The sequence below is a fragment of the Erinaceus europaeus genome, chromosome 3 (assembly GCF_950295315.1).
Source record: "Erinaceus europaeus chromosome 3, mEriEur2.1, whole genome shotgun sequence".
NCBI classification, from domain to species: domain Eukaryota; kingdom Metazoa; phylum Chordata; class Mammalia; order Eulipotyphla; family Erinaceidae; genus Erinaceus; species Erinaceus europaeus.
In genome coordinates, this window is record NC_080164.1 from 158,027,719 (window position 1) to 158,048,129 (window position 20,411).

Genomic DNA, 20,411 nt, shown 5'->3' on the forward strand with positions numbered 1-20,411 from the left:
AGATTGGGAAGGCAGAGAAAGAGATCATAGAACTGAAACTTCATTTAATGGTGAGGTCCAAGCTTGAACCTGGGTTCTGTGCATGGCAAAACAGCACATTACCCAAATTAGCTATTTCACCAGCTTGACACCACTGTTTATAAAATGATGGGTGTATTACCCTTAATGAAATGTATAATGTAAGTTAAGGTAATGTATTTCAGACATAAAGATTTAGACACAATTCGGGGTCATACGGAGTGCAGCGGGTTAAATGCACATGGCGCAAAGCGCAAGAACCGGTGCAAAGATCCCAGTGCAAGCTCCAGGCTCCCCACCTGCAGGGAGGCTCCTATCACAAGAGGTGAAGTAGGTCTGCAGGTGTCTATCTTTCTCTCCCCCTCTTTGTCTTCACCTCCTTTCTCCATTTCTCTTGGTCCTATCCAACAACAACATCAATAACAGTAATAATAATAATTAAAACCACAGCAATGATAAAACATAAGGGCAACAAAAGGGGGGGAAAAATGCCTCCAGGAGGAGTGGATTCATGGTGCAAGCACTGAGCTCCAGCAATAACTCTGGAAGCAAAAAAAAAAAAAATTGGGGCACAAATCCAACCTCTGTTCATCTATACGTACTTACTTACTGTACATCTATCTTACTGTTTACCTAACAGTTCCCTGAGATTCCTGAAACCTTACATTTATTAGGATTTATAGTACAGTTGTTGTCACATGGGTAGAATCACCCATCTTTTCCTCATAAATATCTGTGCACTGATCCTATGACCGCCAAAGTTCTTTTTCTTTAAGATTTTTTTTTGAAATTTTTATTTACTTATTTATTTATTATGCTAGAGATACAGAGAGAGGGAGAGAGATAAGACATGGGATAAGGAAAGAGAAAGAGACCTGAGCACTGCTTAGTTCTGGTTTACGGTGGTGTGGAGGACTGAATTTGAGACCTCAGAGCCTCAGGCAACAAAGTCATTTGCATAACCAGTATTCTGTCTCCTCAGTCCCAATTCAGGTTCTTGTACACCACTGAGCATTGGATTCCCAGTGCCCACTTGACTCCCCTCCCCTGCATCTACTGCCACATCCTTGACCTTGCTCCCACAGACCTTATCTGGTCCAAGTTTCACCCTGTGCCTTTCCCTCACTGTTTCTTAAATTACTCCAAAAATGCGATGATCTGGTATTCTTCTTTCTCCTTCTGGGTGATCTCACTTAACATAATTTCTATAAATTCCACCTAAGCTGATGCAAAGGAAATTATCTCACCATTTGTTATAATTAAGTAGTATCCCATTCTGTATGTATACCACAGCCTTCTTAGATACTCATGTGTCTTTGAATATCTGAATTGGTTTTATATTGGGGATATTAAAATTGTGCTTCTATGAGCATAGGTATCTAGATCTCTTTATATGGGTGTTTTTGTTTTCTTTGGGTGGATTCCTAGGAGAGGAATTGCTGGGTCATATGTATGGTATGTCCATGTTTGGTGTTCTAACGTATCACAAGACTATTTTCCATGGGGATTAACCCAATTTACATTCCCACCAACAGTATAGAAAGATTGCCCCCTCTGGTCTGGGCTGTGGCACAGTGATAAAGCTTTGGACTCTCAAGCATGAGGTCCTGAGTTCAGTCCCTGGCAGCACATGTGTGAGAGTGATGCCTGGTTCTTTCTCTCTCCTCCTATCTTTATCATTAATAAAATAAAAATAAAATCTTAAAAAAAGAAATTATTAAAAATAAATAAATAAAGATTGCCCCCACGCTCACTCCCACCCCAGAGCCTTGCCAAAACTTGTTTCTGTCTTTTCTTTTCTTTTTTAAAGCCTTTATTTATTTATGAGAAAGGAGGAGAGAGAAAGAACCAGACATCACTCTAGCACATGTGCTGCCAGGGATCGAACTCAGGACCTCATGCTTGAGAGTCCAAAGCTTTATCACTGCACCACCTCCTGGACCACTGTCTTCTCTTATGTATGGCATTCTTACAGGTGTGTAGTGGCATCTCATTGTCTTCATTTGCATTTCTCTGATAATCAGTGTCTTTCAGCATTTTTTTTCTTATGTCTGTTGGACATCTGGATATCCTCTTTAGTGAAGATTTTGTCCATGTCTTCTGTCAATTTATTAAATAGAGTTATTTGAAGTTATTATTATTATTAGTGATTTAATAATGATTGACAAGATTGTGGGATAAGAGGGGTAAAATCCCACACAATTCCTACCACCGAAATTAATGCATCCCATATTCTCCATTGGAAGCCTCTCTATTCTTTACTCCTCTGGGAGTATGAATCAAAATTCTTTATGGGGTACAGAAGGTGGGAGGTCTGGCTTCTGTAATTGCTTTTCTGATGGACATGGGCGTTGACAGGCCAATCCATATGCCCAGCCTGTTTCTATCTTTCCCTAGTGGATTAGGGTTCTGGGGATGTGGGGTTTCAGGACACACTGATGAAGTTGTCTGCCCAAGGATGTTAGGGTGGCATCATGGTAGCATTTTGCTGCTGAGCATTGTGAGTTATTTATATATATTGGTTTTCAACCCTTTATCATAGAATGTAAATAGCTTTTCCCAGTCATTGTGGTATCTTTCTGTTTTGGTGATGGTTTCTTCCACTGTGCAGAAACTTTTCAATTTCATGTAGTCCCAAGTGTTTGTTTTTTTTCCCCTTGCTTCTGGACTTGATTGTTCAAATATTTTCAAAGCAGATATCTTAAAGTTTTATGCCAATGTTTCTTTTATCTTTGAGGGTTTCTGATCTAATGTTGTCTTTGACCCATATGGAGTTGACTTTTGTGATGGTGATATGAATGTTTTATTCTTCTACACATTTAAGCCTATTTTTCCAGCACCATTTGTTGAAAAGTCTCTTCTTTCTCCATTTAATATTTTGAGTCCCCCTTATTCAAAAGCAGTTTCTCATATGTATGTAGGTTTTTTGGGGGGCTCTCTATTCTATTCCATTGGTCTTTGTATCTATTTTTGTAGCAAGCCCTTCTGATTATAATAACCCTGTAGTATAATTTGAGGTCAGGAAGCATGATGCTTCCGTACTTGTTTGTTTGTTGTTGTTGTTGTTTCATGATTGCCTTGGTAACTGTTGGTATTGTTCTATTCCACCATTCCATATGAATAAAGAGAACACTGATATTCTTCCTCCTGTTGTGGATTTTAGAGTTTATTTTGGTTAATTTATAAAGCGCAGTTAAACTAGAATTAGAATAATTCCACATTATGAATATGTCCCTTTATATAAGTCTGTATATGTGAAGCAGTCTAATTTTTCAAATAAAACAGACTAGGAATAACTAGTCAGATTTATCTTCTTAAAAGAGGCACTCAAGTAAATATATATATATATACAATATAATATAATTACAAGTTGGGAGATAGCTCATATGGTAGAGTGCATACTTTAGCATGCACAGGACCTAGGTTTGAATCCCCAGCACCACATGGGAATGCCATGCAGGCACTCCAGGGGAATCTCCATAAATGGCAGGCCAATGTTGTGATGTCTCCCTTTCTCGTGTCTCTGTCTCCATCTGTGAAATTAAAAGGAAAAAAGTCTGCTAGGAGCAGCGGGACTGTTCCTACCTATGTAAGACCCTGCACCACAAAAATAAAATAAAAATTAACTATTTATATTTATTGAAATACCACACAGTAACGAGTAAATTCAAATTATTACATCACTGAAACAACACATAGAAAACTTCTGGCTCCATAACACTAAAGTATAATCAAGAAGATGTTGCTACATGATTTTAATAGAAAGCAACCTAGCAAGTTTGTCCTTCTGCCACTTAAAGATTTTATGTTACCTGCCAGGTACCTTAGTAGGCATTATGTACAACTTATATACATGATAAAAGACAGGCATGTACAACAAGGAATATAAAATGTTTGACAAAAAAACAGAACATAAGTCTCTTTAAAGTAAACTAAGAACTGTCATAATCAAGAAAGTCAGGGAAAGTTTCTCTGAATGTTACCATCAAGGTGAGTTCTAAAATTTAAAAAAGGAAAAAACAGGATGGAGAGGGAGAGGAGTGAACTATAAAGTAAATTTTGAACACTGCCAAGATTCCCACCCAGAGGGAAAGCAGAGGTGTTGTTTCTTAACTTAGGGCTTTGTTCCTGTGAGATGTAGTAAAGTCCAGTGAGGCTCCACATCTAAGCATATATGTCTAGGAAAAGGAAGCCAGAAAAGTGCCTGGCATCCTGCCTAACTGCTTTTCTTTGTGTGGATATGAGTTTTTCTTCATTCCATGAGTGTAGGAATAAGCACCTGTGCTGGCTATCTTCCAGCACTTTTGTTTTAGAATATGCTCTTCACTGGACAGTACACTACACTAAGTATCACTGCCTGTGAGAAAAGCAGAAATTCATTCCTATTTAGGGCAGTAGGTAAACACAGCTGTAGTCCAGAGTATTACAGGAAAATCATCTGCATCATTTGTTTGGGAGGGACACTTCCAGTTTTTGACTATCTCTCCTTAGAAGAACACCAGGGCTTCTACTCAGGAAGTCAAGTAGGAAGAGGTCTCTTCCACCCTTCCTTCCTCACCCTGCTCTCCCTCCCCTTCCCCTTTTTCTAGCATCCTTGTTACTAAGTCCTGTCACCTGACATGAATGACTGAGACTCTGAGTGTGAGATTAGAAGAGACACTTCCACTTGGGGTACTTGATCCTCACTTCTCTCTCTCTCAGTATTTATTTATTTATCTATTTATTTATTTCCTTTTGTTGCCCTTGTTTTATTGTTGTAGTTATTGTTGTTGTTATTGATGTTGTCATTGTTGGACAGATAGGACAGAATGAAATGGAGAGAGGAGGGGAAGACAGAGAGGGGGAGAGAAAGATAGACACCTGCAGACCTGCTTCACCACCTGTGAAGCAACTCCCCTGCAGGTGGGGAGCCGGGAGCTCAAACCAGTATCTTTATGCGGAACCAGTATCTTTATGCCGGTCCTTGCACTTTGCGCCAAGTGCGCTTAACCTGCTGCACTACTGCCCTACTCCTCTGTCTCTCTCTTTTAAAGGTCTTATTTATTAATGAGAAAGATAAGAAGAGAAAGAGAAGAACCAACTATCATTCTGGTACATGTGCTGTCAGGGGCTAAATTCAGTACCTCATGCTTGAGCATCCCATGTTTTATCTAATGAGTCACCTCCCAGACCACAAGCCTCACTTACCTCTAAGTTACCAGGAGGAGAACAGTTTCAGATTCAAGTCTCAATATTTTTGAAACCACAAAGAGCCAGTGTGGTTTGGAACACTTTTAGGAATCAGACAGAAAATGGGCATCATTAAAAATCTGTGGGATCTGGGGCTCTGGGGTGGTGGCACACCTAGTTGGTATTAGAATACTCAAGGGTCTGGGTTCAGGCTGCAGAACCGAAGCTTTTAAACTGTGAAGCAAGCACTGCAGGTGTCTCTCTTTCTTCCTCTCTATCTTCCCCTTCCCTCTCAGTTTCCCTATCTCATCAAGTAAAATATATTTTGTTAATTTATTGAAAGAATCTATGGGTTCCCCACCAGCACAATGGATGCTTCACAAGCCATGAAGCAGGTCTGCAGGTGTCTCTCTTTCTCTCTCCCTCTGTCTCCTCCTCACCTTGCAATTTCTGTCAGCAAATAAAAAAGAATGAGAAAGAATCTTTAGCATCCATATTAATCTATGACAACAGAGAATATTATCTCATCTATCTACAGCAAAACTCTTAGATTATAAAGTCCCCTAAAACTCGTCTCTGACTTCTTCCCCACACCCACTGTTACATGCATACATGTTACATATTATTCCATCTCAAAGAAATGAATTACAGAGGTGCAGGAGTTTATTAATAATGAAAACAAATGCAATTCTACTGATCTTTTTCTCTACTGATCTTTTTCTCTCTTCTCTCACACAGCTACTTCCTCTTCACTTTCTTTTTCATCTATCCTTTTTTTTTTTTTGTCTTCATCTCCTTCATAACGTCTGCCTTACTCATTCGTTTCTCCCACCTCTCCTATTCACTCTCCTTGTTTATTTTTTTCAGCACCATCATTATTAAAAGCCTTTGATGTACAGTAAGGTCAACTTAGAGGAAAGGTTGAGTTGTTTCCTCCAAAGAATTTACAGAGCAGTGGAGAAAATACATAAGTAAAGCATTGAAAAAAATAAGTGAAATAATTTCAATTTGTAGAAAGATTTATGATTGAAGCAACAAAAGTGGGGTGGGGTGAATATGAGGATGAGAAGATTGCAAGGGTTTGTCGTTTAGAACTGAGGCTCTTAACCACTTTTGTGCTGTAATTTTGGATCTTGATGAAACCTACAAAGGAGTCTTTTAGAGACATAAAGTCAAAGTACATGGAATAGCCAATAAGACAATATCTGTCCACATGTCTCTTAGGGGCTCACTGACGTCAGGATAGATTCTTTGTAAGACATCTTAAAGGGTTTGGATATTTTGACTTATAATTCTTTTATTTTTATATATTGTATTTTTTAATATTATACACATACTGATTAGTACAGCTTTAATTTTTTAATTCATTTTATTTTAGTTACTTAAACATCTCTTTATTTAATAGAAAACTTTCAAACAGAGATAAGTCCTTTTTTTTTAATTAATGAAAGAAACATCCAAACAGCTCAGGTGAATTGAGATTTCTATTTGGAAAATTCAAAAAGATGATGGGGTTCAATAACACTGGAGATTAAAGAATGTTTAGCAGGATACAGCATAGGAGTGTTCCATGACTCCATGTTCATTATACCCAGGTCACAACTGGGAACACTAAGCATAATTGATCATAGATTCTTTTACAGTCTCTACATCTTTGACCACCATCTTGCTCTGTGATGTAGGGGATCTCCTGGTATTTCACATGTGTCCTTTTATCGTCCTAGAATTTAGCTGAGAATTTTCTACCCTGTGACTTGTAGCCGAGTGATTGACAGTCTGGTTAGTATAGTCAGAATGTTTCTGCTTTATTTTTGGTCAAGTGATGCCATTCTGGGAAGGTCCATGTCATATTTCAATGATAAGATTTCAAGATGGCTTCCATGTGTAATGCACGTACCAATGTTCTGGTCAAGATTGTGTCTGTTCCAATGGTTTTACATTTAATAGTGATTTTTTTTAACTAATATCCACTACATATATCATGCCTTCATAAAACTGAATCATAAATCTTTTAAAATACCCACAATTAACTCACCTGTCCCTGTCTCACAGACTTACATCCTAATGTGAGCTACCATCATCTCTTGCAATAGAATCCCGAATAATTAGTTTTCATGTCCAGTTGGGATATTATTTTAAGTAGCATACAGCAAATTTAAGATTTTACTCAAAAGGGCTGATTCATGTTTTTGAGAAATCATGGTTTTTACTGTAAGGAAATAGACTTTATGTAACAATTAGGGGAAGTGGAAGGATATGTAGGAGGCAATTGTGTTAGGGCAGAGAAGAAATCATTCTTAGTAAGCTCAAGTGGTAATCAAAAGGAAGATTGCTTCTGTCTATTTTATTATTATTATTATTATTATGACATTATCTAAGTTTCAAGTGTGCATCTTTGCAAATTCATGGGTATATATACACCTAATTAATTTAACATTGAAAGTTTTTTTTCACCATGCTATTTATAATAGTGTCATTTCGATTTTATCCATAATATTATAGAGCATGCATGCTTTATTTATGGATAGGAGAGCTTGAAAGAGAGAAGTACATCTTTTTCTACTTACTACTTTTCAAAAGATTTCTCTCCCTCTTCAAAGAGGTTCTAAGGAAACACAATTTGAGTGGACTTCTTGTAAAGTTTGTGGATCACAGTGCATCAAATATACAACAATATGTCTTCAGACTTACTTGAGGCAAATATGTTTCCAGTAAACCTTAAGAGAAGTTGTTCTCCTTCTTTTACTTGGAATTGACGAGAAGACTCTGGCATGCCACTGAACCCTTCTAAACGCAGGGTCTTCAGCACCTGGTTTAGCTCCTTGGAAGGTACCACTAGTATCACTACCCTGTGTGGATTATCCTTCTGGTGATAGAGCACGAGGCAGGAGGTGGTCCTGAGCATGGCTTCCTCTAAAGACTTCACAAAGGAAAGCAAATAGCTGTTGTCCACAATGGAGGAGAGCTGAAGCACAATAAACCTACATGGAAGAGAAGAGACATGGCCTACAGGAAGAAACATAACCTCAAAAAATAACACTGGTCACAAATAACATTCAAGAAAAGAGTTGCGAACATCCAAACTCCTTTCAAAGCAAGTATTTTGATGGCCAATTATTAGATTTACAAATGGCTTTGGCGAAACAGTTTGACTTAGAATATCAGTTAAGGGGGCCAGGAGATGGAACATCTGGTTAAGTGCACATAAGTCAGCCCCTGGTCCCCACCTGCAGGAGGAAAGCTTCACGAATGGTGAAATAGCTGTAAGTGTCACTGTTTCTTTCCCTCCCTATCTTTCCACCCCTCTCAATTTCTCTCTGCTTCTATCTAATAATAATAATAATATAATACGTTATTATAATTATCCAATAATAATATATATGTAACAATTAACTGGAGAACTGAAATATTTGAGGTATGTATTTGTGTCTTTTTTACCAGAATACTGCTCAGCTCTTGTTTATGGTGGTGGTGGGGGTTGATCAGAGTCTTCCCTCACAACTCTCAAAGGGTAAGAAATATTCTAGCACCTTGATTTATTCTAGCATCTCAAGAACAGTGAGATAATTCAACTGTGTTGTTTCAACAGCCGAGTTAGTGATATTTTGCTATGCCACCCAAAAAACTAAACCAGGCCCTTCTTTCAGGGCCAGGCAACACTATAGGAAAAACCTAAAGAGGCAACCTAGCTCTTCTCCAGAGATTGTCCTGATGAGCCCCTGTCACTCAGCAACCCTGAACCCTCATGCAGGGACTAGCTGATACAGGCATGTAAAACCAGCCTCGGTATGTTGACATTCCAGGTTCCCCCTGAGGTATTAGGATAAAGTTAGGCCACTGCTAAAGCTACAGCTAGTACCATCTCTTCTTCCTTTTGACCTGATTCCTGAATTTTCTTACCTGAGACTTCTCCCTCAATAAGTCATTTACATTCTTATCTTAGACTCTGCTGCCAGGGAACCTAGCCCACAGCAGTTGTAGATGTCAGACGTTCCATTATGAAATGAAAGCTATCTTTAGACATATGATTGCCTTCTCTTTCTGTCTACTTACTTCTCACGAGCCATAAAACCAGCTAAAACTCTTCTTATAATGAGCTGTCTAGAAAACATGGAAATGAGGACATATGAAAGGAGGACACTGAAATAGCAAATTGTGTCTGGGATGAAATGAGCATAATATGAACAGTTAATTACTGTCTCTATGGGTTTCCAGAATTGAAGGTGCTATATTAAAATATTAAAAAATCTTAAAATGATTTTAGAGTTAGAAGAAACCTGTAAAAAATAAAAAATCTGCTATGAGTGCTTTCCAAAAGTACCTGCTATGAGATCATGAATGAGATGTCATGTCAACTCTGGCTTACATCTTAATATCCCCCAAAAGGATTAGCTATATTCCCATCTGAGGAATAAAAATCTTATCCAATAATCCCATTTTTGTAAACTCCCAACTGTAGACCATCAGGCTAGAATATCACCAACTTTTATCATTTACTGCTGTATGTATTACCTCTCTAAATGTTCACACAGCTCAAAGGATATCAAGCCACTCTGCACGGTTCTCACCACAACATCATCAAGACCAAACCAACCACTGTCTTTGCTCTTGAATCCTAGTAATTTCAAAGTGTGGCCAGCATTGATTCCAGGTTTTCTTATGGAAGAATTGTTTGTCCTATATAATGATATAGGGGAAAAAATGGTAAAACTTGCATAGCATTAATTATATTTAAAACATTCATTCTGTGACTGGGGAGGTGACACAGTAGTATAGCATTGGATTTGCATGCATGGGGACCCTGATTTGATTCCATGCAGTGCAAGTGACAAAAAGACGCTCTGGTTACCTCTCTCTATTTTGCTCTCCCCCATTAACAAATACATCATTAAAAAAAATGACTCTTTCATTAAGCATCAACAATTTCTTCAGGTTATCAATTAGATTAATACCAATAGGATGAGGGTGAGTTTACTTCGGGTTATAACCACAGGGTCAATTCCATAACCCTTAGAGTTTAACTATCCCTAAATAGGAAGATTCACTCACACTGAAGTAAAAACAATAGTCATTTTCCAGAAACTCACTTAACCCAATATAATGTTGATTTATTTCTATTACATATTGTACTCCTACGTGGTGACAGGAGCTTCAACAACCCTGGGTCCTTGTGCAGGGTAAAGTGTGTATTTTTTTGGAGTTGTTTTTATTTTTATCTTTTAATTTTTATTTATAAAATGGAAACACTGGGAGTCAGGCTGTAGTGCAGTGGGTTAAGCGCAGGTGGCGTAGTGGGTTAAGCGCAGGTGGCGCAAAGCTCAACAGGTGGCATAAGGATCCCAGTTTGAGCACCTGGCTCCCCACCTGCAGAGGGGTCCCTTCATAGGCGTTGAAGGAGGTCTGCAGGTGTCTATCTTTCTCTCCCCCTCTCTGTCTTCCCCTCCTCTCTCCATTTCTTTGTCCTATTCAACAACGACAACAATAATAACTACAACAATAAAAACAACAAGGGCAACAAAAGGGAATAAATAAGTAAAGTAAATATTTTTAAAAAATGGAAACACTGACAAAACCATAGGATAAGAGGGGTACAATTCCCACCACCAGAATCCCGTATCCCATCCCCTCCTCTGATAGCTTTCCTATTCTTTAACTCTCTGGGAGTATGGACCCAGGGTCATTATGGGGTGCAGGAGGTGGAAGGTCTGGCTTCTGTAAGTGTGTACTTTTACTGGGTGAGCGATCTCCTGATCCTTATAACATATTTGGAGTAAGAATAAAGCCCAGAGCTTTAGTGCATACCTATGAGGGAAATAAACTTCTTTTCCACTGAACTTTGGTTTATAATCTTGAAGATATTGCCAGCACAAAGGAAAAGCATGTTAGATAGTAGTACTGGCACAGAGCAAAGAAAAAAGTAGAGAAAAAAAGGGCATTTTTTAGTTCAAGGAAAATATAAAGATAACTCCAACCATAGATTTTTAATTTACAAGGCTCCCCCAATTTTTTTTCAGTTAGCAATAACTATGCCTCAGATAGAACTCATTGATTACAATGTTCCCACTATGCAAAGCTAAGAATTCCCTTTTCCTAAAACAGTTCGGGTTCATTTTTCTGCACTTAAAGTCAAGAGCTTTTAATGGTCTCAGGTCAGGTTTAGATTTTTTCCCCAGCCTTAATGACGTGTACTAGACATACTATGGAGCAGATGTAAGGTAATTCAATGAAAAGTTGATGCATGTATGTATTGGGAATGATTGCCATCATAAGGCCGTGTGTGTGTGTGTGTGTGTGTGTGTGTGTGTGTGACTTTAAATCCAGACTTTAATGTGATAATGCATATAACTCACAGTGACACTCAATGATTTGTTGGCACCTTTATATGTTCTCGCTGTTACTAACCCCGCCACTAAACTTTCCCTCTTACATATGCCATTAGCAAACTTAAATGGTTAATAATACCTACTTGTTTCTTGTTTGTTTTTTATTTTTCTATTTTTGACTTGTTTCTTTTGTGTGTTTGTGTTTTTAATAATGCCTACTTGTAAGGAGATGTGGATCATACTCCACAAAAGATAATATTTGGTGTCCTAATTTTTCTATAAAACACCATAAACATTTATTGAATCGATTTGTTGATTTGAGAATAACTTAAATAATTATACTTTGAGCTCAAGACTCCTCCCATATAAAATATCCTTAGCCTTAGGGGAATGAAATGGTCCATTTTGGTCATGTTTAATTGTATGAGCAGGAACATTGAAGAACATGAAATCCCACATTAGATCCAAATGGGTAGAAAGAACAACTTGCAGAATTTGTGATGCAGCTACTCTAAGTTAGAGTAGTAACTGACTGAGTAGGGAGTCGGGCGGTAGCGCAGCAGGTTAAACGCACGTGGCGCTAAGTGCAAGGACCAGCATAAGAATCCTGGGGGTCGGGCGGTGGCGCAGTGGGATAAGCGCATGTGGCACAAAGTGCAGGGACCGGCGTAAGGATCCTGGTTCGAGCCCCCGGCTCCCCACCTGCAGGGGAGTCGCTTCACAGGCGGTGAAGCAGGTCTGCAGGTGTCTATCTTTCTCTCCCCCTCTCTGTCTTCCCCTCCTCTCTCCATTTCTCTCTGTCCTATCCAACAATGAATTGCATCAACAAGGGCAATAATAATAACCACAACGAAGCTACAACAAGGGCAACAAAAGGGGGAAAAAATGGCCTCCAGGAGCGGTGGATAACCCTGGAGGAGGAAAAAAAAAAAAAAAAGAATCCTGGTTCGAGCTCCCGGCTCCCCACCTGCAGGGGAGTCGCTTCATAGGTAAAGCAGGTCTGCAGGTGTCTATCTTTCTCTCCCCCTCTCTGTCTTCCCCTCCTCTCTCCATTTCTCTCTGTCCTAACAACGACGACATCAATAACAACAACAATAATAACTACAATAACAATAAAAAACAAGGGCAATGAAAGGGGAAATAAACAAATAAATAAATAAATAATGACTGAATAAACAAAGCAACATATTCCATTCCTGGTTTCCTTTCTCAGGCCTAGCAACACCCTGCTACTCCATTTTTGTTTGTTTGTTTGTTTTTTAAGAGATGAGCCTTTCTAAAGCCAGCTTTTTCATTTAGATGTAAAAAAGAAATGGAGAAAATCATAGAAAAAGAGAAGAAAAATTAGAGCACCTGAGATTCTCCCAGCGATGTGGCGCTCTCATATGACACAAGGGCTCAAACCTGGGATTTGTGAGTGGCAAGATAGACACCAGACCCAGTGAAATATCTCCCAGTTCCACCCTTCTGTATCTTCCCAAGATCAGTGTTTCAAATGCCATTCAATTACAAGACACTCAAAATATTTTCCCTAGATAAAGAATTTCTTGTTGAGGGTCAGGCAAGGACACACACAAGGATCCCAGTTCGAGCCCCCTGCTCCCCACCTGCAAGGGAGTCACTTCATAGGCGGTAAAGCAAGTCTGCAGGTGTCTGTCTTTCTCTCCCCCCTCTGTCTTCCCCTCCTCTCTCCATTTCTCTCTGTCCTATCTGACAATAACAACATCAATGATAATAACAATAATAACTACAACAATAAAAAAACAACAGGAGCAACAAAAGGGAAATAAATAAATATTTTAAAAAATACGAAGAAAAAAATAGCCACCAGGAGCAGTGGTTTCGTAGTGCTGGCACTGAGCCCCAGTGATAACAAAAGAAGAAGGAGAAGGACAAGAAGTAGAAGAAAAGAAATTCTTCGAAGTACCAAGATATTTCAAGGTTTCTTTTTAAAAAAAAAATTGTATCTTAGAGCTGTCCCATAGTTTTCATAAGAATTCATCCTGGGTGTTGTACATTCTGTGATTTGAGCAAATGTATATAATAATGTGTATTGCTTTTGAACATGTGCAGTGTAACTGTTCCTAGGTCATTTTTTTCTATTCAGAGAGATGGAGGCTTGGAGAGAAAGCAGGAGAGACATCACAGCACTGGTGTTCTGGCATTCTCTTGTGATCGATGTGTTGTGGCTCTCCCATGTGGTGCTGAGGTTTGAAACTGACAAGGCATAAACAGTACTTGATGAACTATCTCTCCAGCCCAGCAATTTACTCTTAAATCTAAACAAGAAAAAAAGTAAGAAATAAATTAAAAATGGGTCAAAGACCTTGACATACACCTTACCAAAGAAGATATTAAATATGCATGTGGAAAAATTCTCTATATCTTATGTTGTATGTGAGATGCAGATTACATGTATGTCTGAATAGCCAAAATTTTAACTATAAGAGTCTTAAAATCTGATGAGGATGCAAAATAGTGGGAATTGCCATTATTTGCTGGTTAGAATATAAAAGAATACTCTCATTTTAGAAGACAATGTGTTACTTATTAGCTAAACATACACTTACCATATTATTTAGCAATCGCACTCCTTAATTATGCAAAAGAATGCAAACTTAGATTCATAGAAAATCCTGCATGAGAATGTTGCAGTAACTTTATGCCTACCTTTCAAAATGTGGAAGCAACTAAGACATCTTTTAGTTGGTGAGAGGATAAAGAGTATGCATATAACAGAATATTATTACAAACACTAATGAGAAATGAGCTATCAAGTCACACAAACATATGATGAATTCTAAGAGCATGTTGTTGATTGAATGAAGTCAATCTGAAAATGGTACATACATTTAATACAGCATGTGTATTGGATGGTTTTTTTGTTTTTCTTTTTGTGACTCCAAGGTTATCACTGGGGTACGGTGCCTGCACCATTGCTCCTGGTTGTGATTTTTTCCTCTCTCTCTCTCTCTCTCTGTTCCAATTTTATTTGATAAGACAGAGAAAAATTGACAGGGGAGAGGTAGATAGGGAGGAGAGAGAAAGATAGATACCTGCAGACCTGCTTCACAGCTTGTTAAGTACCTCTGCAGCAGGTAGGGAGAAGCCAGGTCCTTGTGAGAATCCTTGAGCATAGAACTGTGTGCTTAACTGGGATGCCACTGCCTGGCCCTCTCTGTATGACATTTTATAAAAGGCAAAACCATGGAGACAGTAAAAAAGATCAGTAGTTTACATTTGAGTTTGAGGAAAGATGGCTCTACAGAGGACTTTTAGGATGGTGAAAATGCTTTATATGATAGTAATACACAATATACATTTGCCCACATCCACAGAATGTATAACACCAGCAATGAACCCTTATGTAACCTAGACACTTTGAGGGCAATTTTGATGTGTTATCATAAGTTCATCAATAGCAGCAAGTGTACTCTCTGGTGAGAGATGTTTCATCTGTTTCTTAAACCACTGTGCTGTTGTTTTTTTTCCTGCCCTCTATTTCACACTATGAAATGAACTTACCCTATATTGAGAAGATGGAATGAACGGCACAGGGAAATATGGCATGCGTTATTTTATTATTTATAATATTCCATCTCTTAAATGTATCACAGTGAATATAGTTGACAGCACAGAGCTATATGTCTAAATCTGTTAAGAGAATAGGATTGAGGAAGCCAGGTGGTGGTGCACCTTGTTAAGTGCTCACATTACAGTGTGCAAGAACCTAGGTTCAAGTCACTGGTCCCTCCCTACAGGCAGAAAGCTTCATGTGTGGTGAAGCAAAACTGCAGGTGTCTCTCTTTCTCCCTCGCAACCTCCCCTCCCCTTCTCAGTTTCTCTCTGTCTCTAGTTAATAAACAATAAAAAAAAAGTTTTAATTAAAAAAGAGAATAGGATTTAAATGTTTTCACATTAAAAAATAAATGTTTGAGGAGATGAATGTGGTAATTAGCTAGATGCTTAAAATTCTCTCACATTATAAACTTTAAATATTTTATAATTTTTGTTAATTATTCCTAAAGAAACTTGAAAATAAAGGAAATGGCCAGCTATTTTTAGGTTTAATCTCTGAAATATTATATATGTCATACAAAGCACCAGATATTTAATAATAAATGAAGAATGAGTATTTTAAGAACTCTCCCCTTTTTCAGATTAAAAAAAATAACCTGATAAATATGTTTTTAAATATATTTTCAGCTTATGTAAGCAGAAGGTACCTTGAAGGAATGTCACAATCCCAACCCCCCAAAATAAATAAATTTGTGAAGCTAAAGACAAGAGAGTAAACAGATAGGAATAATGAGATTACTATGAGGACCAGTTTCTTTCTGATCATTTAGATACAGAAGAATAAAACTGTACATGATAATCAAATGAGCAGAAAAAGAAACCACAGCCTTTGCAATCCAACTATGAAAGGTGAACTTGAGACTTTGATGAAGATGCCCAAGGTGATTGAAGCACTCCCATATAACTAGTGTCTGGTTGTCAGGAGAGGCAGAAACAGATGCCATCCGGAGGAAAGCAGCTTTATTTATGCTTGCAGAAATACATGACAGATAATAGTCCTCAGACAAATAAGGTGAATGTCATAATGACAGCAGGAACAACAGGCAACATCCTCAAAGACTGTAGTATTAGGACCGGTAGGTACAGAATGCTAATAAAAGATTAATAAAATGAAAGACAGTATGATGAAAGTAACTAGGCAAGGACCTGGTGTTGGTGCAACCAGTGGAGAGCACATACACAAGGATCCGGGTTAGGTTCAAGCCTTTGTTCTCCACCTGCTGAGGGCAGTTAAGCAGTGCTGCAGGTGTTTCTCCTTCTCTTTCCTTTTATTCCCCTTCCCTTCTCAATTTTTCTCTATTCAGTCAAATAAAAAATAATAAATAATTAAATAACTAACCAGGCAGTAAGAGACTATCAAGAGTGATTGAAAGGCTGGCAAAATAGTTCACTTAGATGGTGTGGTTGTTTTGTCATGTGCATGACCCAGGTTCAAGCCTAGACCACACTATACAGAAGGAAGCTTTGGCCCAGTGGTCTCTTTCCTCTGTCTCTCTATCTGTGTCTTCCTTTCTGGAAAAAAAAAAAGGTCTTGAACAGTAAAGCTCCAGTGGCAACAATAATAATAACAAAACAAAACAAAGAGAGTGGAGAGACATAAATAAGAACTAAATAAACATTTTAAAGATGTAAGGCAAATAATTGCTGAAAGCAATAAAAATGATACATTAAGCAGCTGGGAAGGTGGCACTTTTAGAGCTCTGGACTTAAAAGAATGATGTCTTGAGTTCAGTACTCAAAGCTGTGTATGCCAAAGTGCTACTCTCCAGACTCACAAAACAAAAAAGGGAGAAGACTCAAATAAATAGGATTGCAAATGAAAGAGGAGATATCACAACAGAAATCCAATGTATCATGAGAGGCTTCTATGAACAACTATATGTCACTAAGCTAGAGAATCTTGAAGAAATGTACAAGTTCTTAGATACCTATAAACTTCCAAAATTAAATAAAGAGTAACTAGAAAATATGAACAGGCCAATTACAGCCAAAGAAATTGTAACAGTTAGCAAAAACCTTCCCAGCAATGAAGTCCTAGACCAGATGGTTTTACAAAACCTTCAAGAAAGAGTTAATCCCTCTACTTTTAAAACTCTTACAAAAGGTTGAAGACACAGGAATACTCCCTTCCAGCTTCTATGAAGCCAGTGTCACCCTGATATCAAAAGCAGACAGGAATACAACAACAACAATAACAAAACTACAGAACAATATCTTTGATGAACATAGATACTAAAATATTGAACAGAATTCTAGCCAACCAGGTACAGAGTATATTAAAAAGATTCTTCATCATGACCAAGTGGAATTTATCCCAGGGATGCAAGTTTGATTTAATATATGTTAATCAATCAACATGATCCACCACATCAATAAAAGCAAGACCAAAAACCATATGGTTATATCAATAGATGCAGAGAAAGCCTTTGACAATATCCAACATCCCTTTATGATCAAAACACTATGAAAATTGGAATAGATGGAAAATTCCTCAAGATAGTGGAGTCCATATATAGTAAACCTATAGCCAACATCATACTCAATGGTGAAAATCTGGAAGCATTCCCCCTCATATCAGGTACTAGACAGGGCTTCCCATTAATTACTGTTCAACATAGAGTTGGAAGTTCTTGCCGTAGCAATCAGGCAGGATCAAGGAATTAAAGAGCTACAGACTGGAAGAGAAGAAGTTAAACTCTCACTATTTGCAGAGGACATAATAGTATACATGGAAAAACCTAAAGAATCCAGCAGGAAGCTCTTAGAAATTATCAGGCAATATAATAAGGTGTCAGGCTACAAAATTAACATACATAAGTCAGTAGCATTCCTTTATGCAAACATTAAGGTAGCAGAGGAAGAAATCCAGAAATCTATTTCTTTTACAATAGCAACAAAAACAATAAAGTATCTAGGAATAAAACTAACAAAAGAAGTGAAAGACTTGTATACTGAAAGTTATGAGTCACTTTTCAAGGAAATGGAAAAAGGCACAAAGAAGTGGAAAGATATTCCATGTTTATGGGTTGGAAGAATTAACATAATCAAAATGAATATACTACCCATACCCATATACAAATTTAATGCAATTCCCATCAAGATCCCAATCAATTTTTAGGAGAATAAAACAAAATCTACAAATGTTTATCTGGAACCAGAAAAGACCTAGAATTTCCAAAACTATCATGAGAAGAAGAGCAGATCTGAAGGCATAACACTCCCAGATCTCAAATTGTATTATAGGACCATTGTAATCAGAACTGCTTAGTACTGGAATATAAATAGACATGGACATCTAATCTTTGACAAAGGTGCCCAGACTATTAAATGGGGAAAGCAGTGTCTCTTCATCAAATGGTGTTGCAAAATTGGGTTGAAAAGTACAGAAGAATGAAACTGAACCACTAATTTCACCAAACACAAAAATAAACTCCAAATGGATCAAGGACTTGGATGTTAAACCAGAAACTATCAAATACTTAGAAGAAAATATTGGCAGAACTCTTTTCTGTCTAAATTTTAAAGACATCTTCAATGATACAAATCCAGTTACAAAGAAGACTCAGTCAAAAATAAACCAATGGGACTACATCAAATTAAAATTCTTCTGCACAGCGAAAGAAACCACCCCCCCCAAACAATAAGACCTCCCACAGAATGGGAGAAGATCTTTACATATTATATGTCAGACAAGAGGCTAATAACCAAAATATATAGAGCTCACCAAACTCAGCAACAAGAAAACAAATGACCCCATCCAAAAATGGGGAGAAGATATAAACAGAATATTCTCCATAGAAGAGACCCAAAAGGCCAATAAACATGTGAAAAATGCTACAAGTCACTGATTGTGGACAACAATGAGATACCACTTCACTCCTATGAGAATGTCATACATCAGAAAAGGTAGCAGTAACAAATGCTGGACAGATTGTGGGATCAAAGGAACCCTCCTAAACTACTGGTGGGAATGTCAGTTGGTCCAACCCCTGTAGAGAGCAGTCTAGAGAACTCTCAGAAGGCTAGAAGTGGACCTACACTATGACCCTGTAATTCTTCTGAGGATATATCCTAAGGAACCATACACACCCATTCAAAAAGATCTGTGCATACCTCTGTGTTCATAACAGCACAATCTGTAATAGCCAAAACCTGGAAGCAATCAGATATCCAACAACAGATGGGTAGCTGAGCAAGTTGTGGTATATATACACAATGGAATACTACTCAGCTATTTAAAAATGTTGAATACACCTTCTTCACCCCATCCTGGATGGAACTTGAACAAATTATCTTAAGTGATAAGTCAGAAACAAAAGGATGAATATGGGATGGTCTCACTCATAGACAGAAGTTGAAAACACTAAGCAGAAGGAAAAAACACTGAACAGAACTTGATCTAGAGTTAGTGTATTGCACCAAAGTAAAAGACTCTGGGCTGAGGGAGAGGGCTCAGGTCCTGGATCCTGATGTCAGAGGAGGACCTAGTGGGAGTTGAATTGTTATGTGGAAAATGTTACACATGTACAAATTATTGTATTTCACTGTCAAGTGTAAGCCATTAATCCCCCAATAAAGATTTTTTTGAAGTACTACTCTAACCTAGTTTCCCCTCTGTCTCATAAGATAAATAATTGTATTAGCTGTAGGTTAAAAGCAGATTTTTAAAATGACTATTACATGTAGCATTTGAACTAGAATGTAAATAAATTATAGAGAATATTGTTTACAGATACAGGGAAATGGCAAACATAGAACTTAGAAATAAATGGCATAATATATATTTAGTTGGAAGTTCAAAAGAACAGGGTAAAATGAAGGCGAGGCAATATTTGATTGGAAAACATGAGAATTTTCTAGTGAAAAGTAAATTCACTTCTTCAGGAACCACAATATATTGCAAGTCTGAAAAAGCTCTTCACATACATATCTAGATAAATCATAGATATTTGAAGAACACTAAGTACAAAGGAAAAAAACCCCTCAAAAACAGCCAGCAAGATGAAACAGATAATCTATAAAGTTATGAAAATCAAATATACTGCAGTCTTCACAATATAGAAAGTGAAATCCATAAAGAATAGCATAATGTCCCTTTGGTGGTGGGAATGGTGTTTATGTACACTCCTAGCAAAATGTAGACATATAAATCAGTAGTTAATTAATATGAGAGGGGGAAATCAATTGTATGTCTCAAAGTTTCTCAAAACACAAACTGAATCTTTTTAATATATAGGCTATGTATTTGATATACGGACTCTCTCAAAAGCCTAGACCAAGTAGATTAGAAGCTTCCAATAGCACAGCTATATACAAGATACT

General features: G+C 37.6%; 1 protein-coding gene across 1 annotated transcript in view; it reads right to left on the bottom strand.

Annotated features, from left to right (window-relative positions):
• Positions 1-20,411, bottom strand: part of DTHD1 (death domain containing 1) — a 79,830-nt gene that overhangs the window by 33,303 nt on the left and 26,116 nt on the right. The window contains exons 6-7 of the mRNA XM_007522807.3: positions 9,700-9,864; positions 7,879-8,168 (exon numbers count right to left, since the gene is read on the bottom strand). Coding sequence (XP_007522869.2) covers positions 7,879-8,168; positions 9,700-9,864 — 455 coding nt within the window. The remainder of the gene's footprint in view (positions 1-7,878; positions 8,169-9,699; positions 9,865-20,411) is intronic.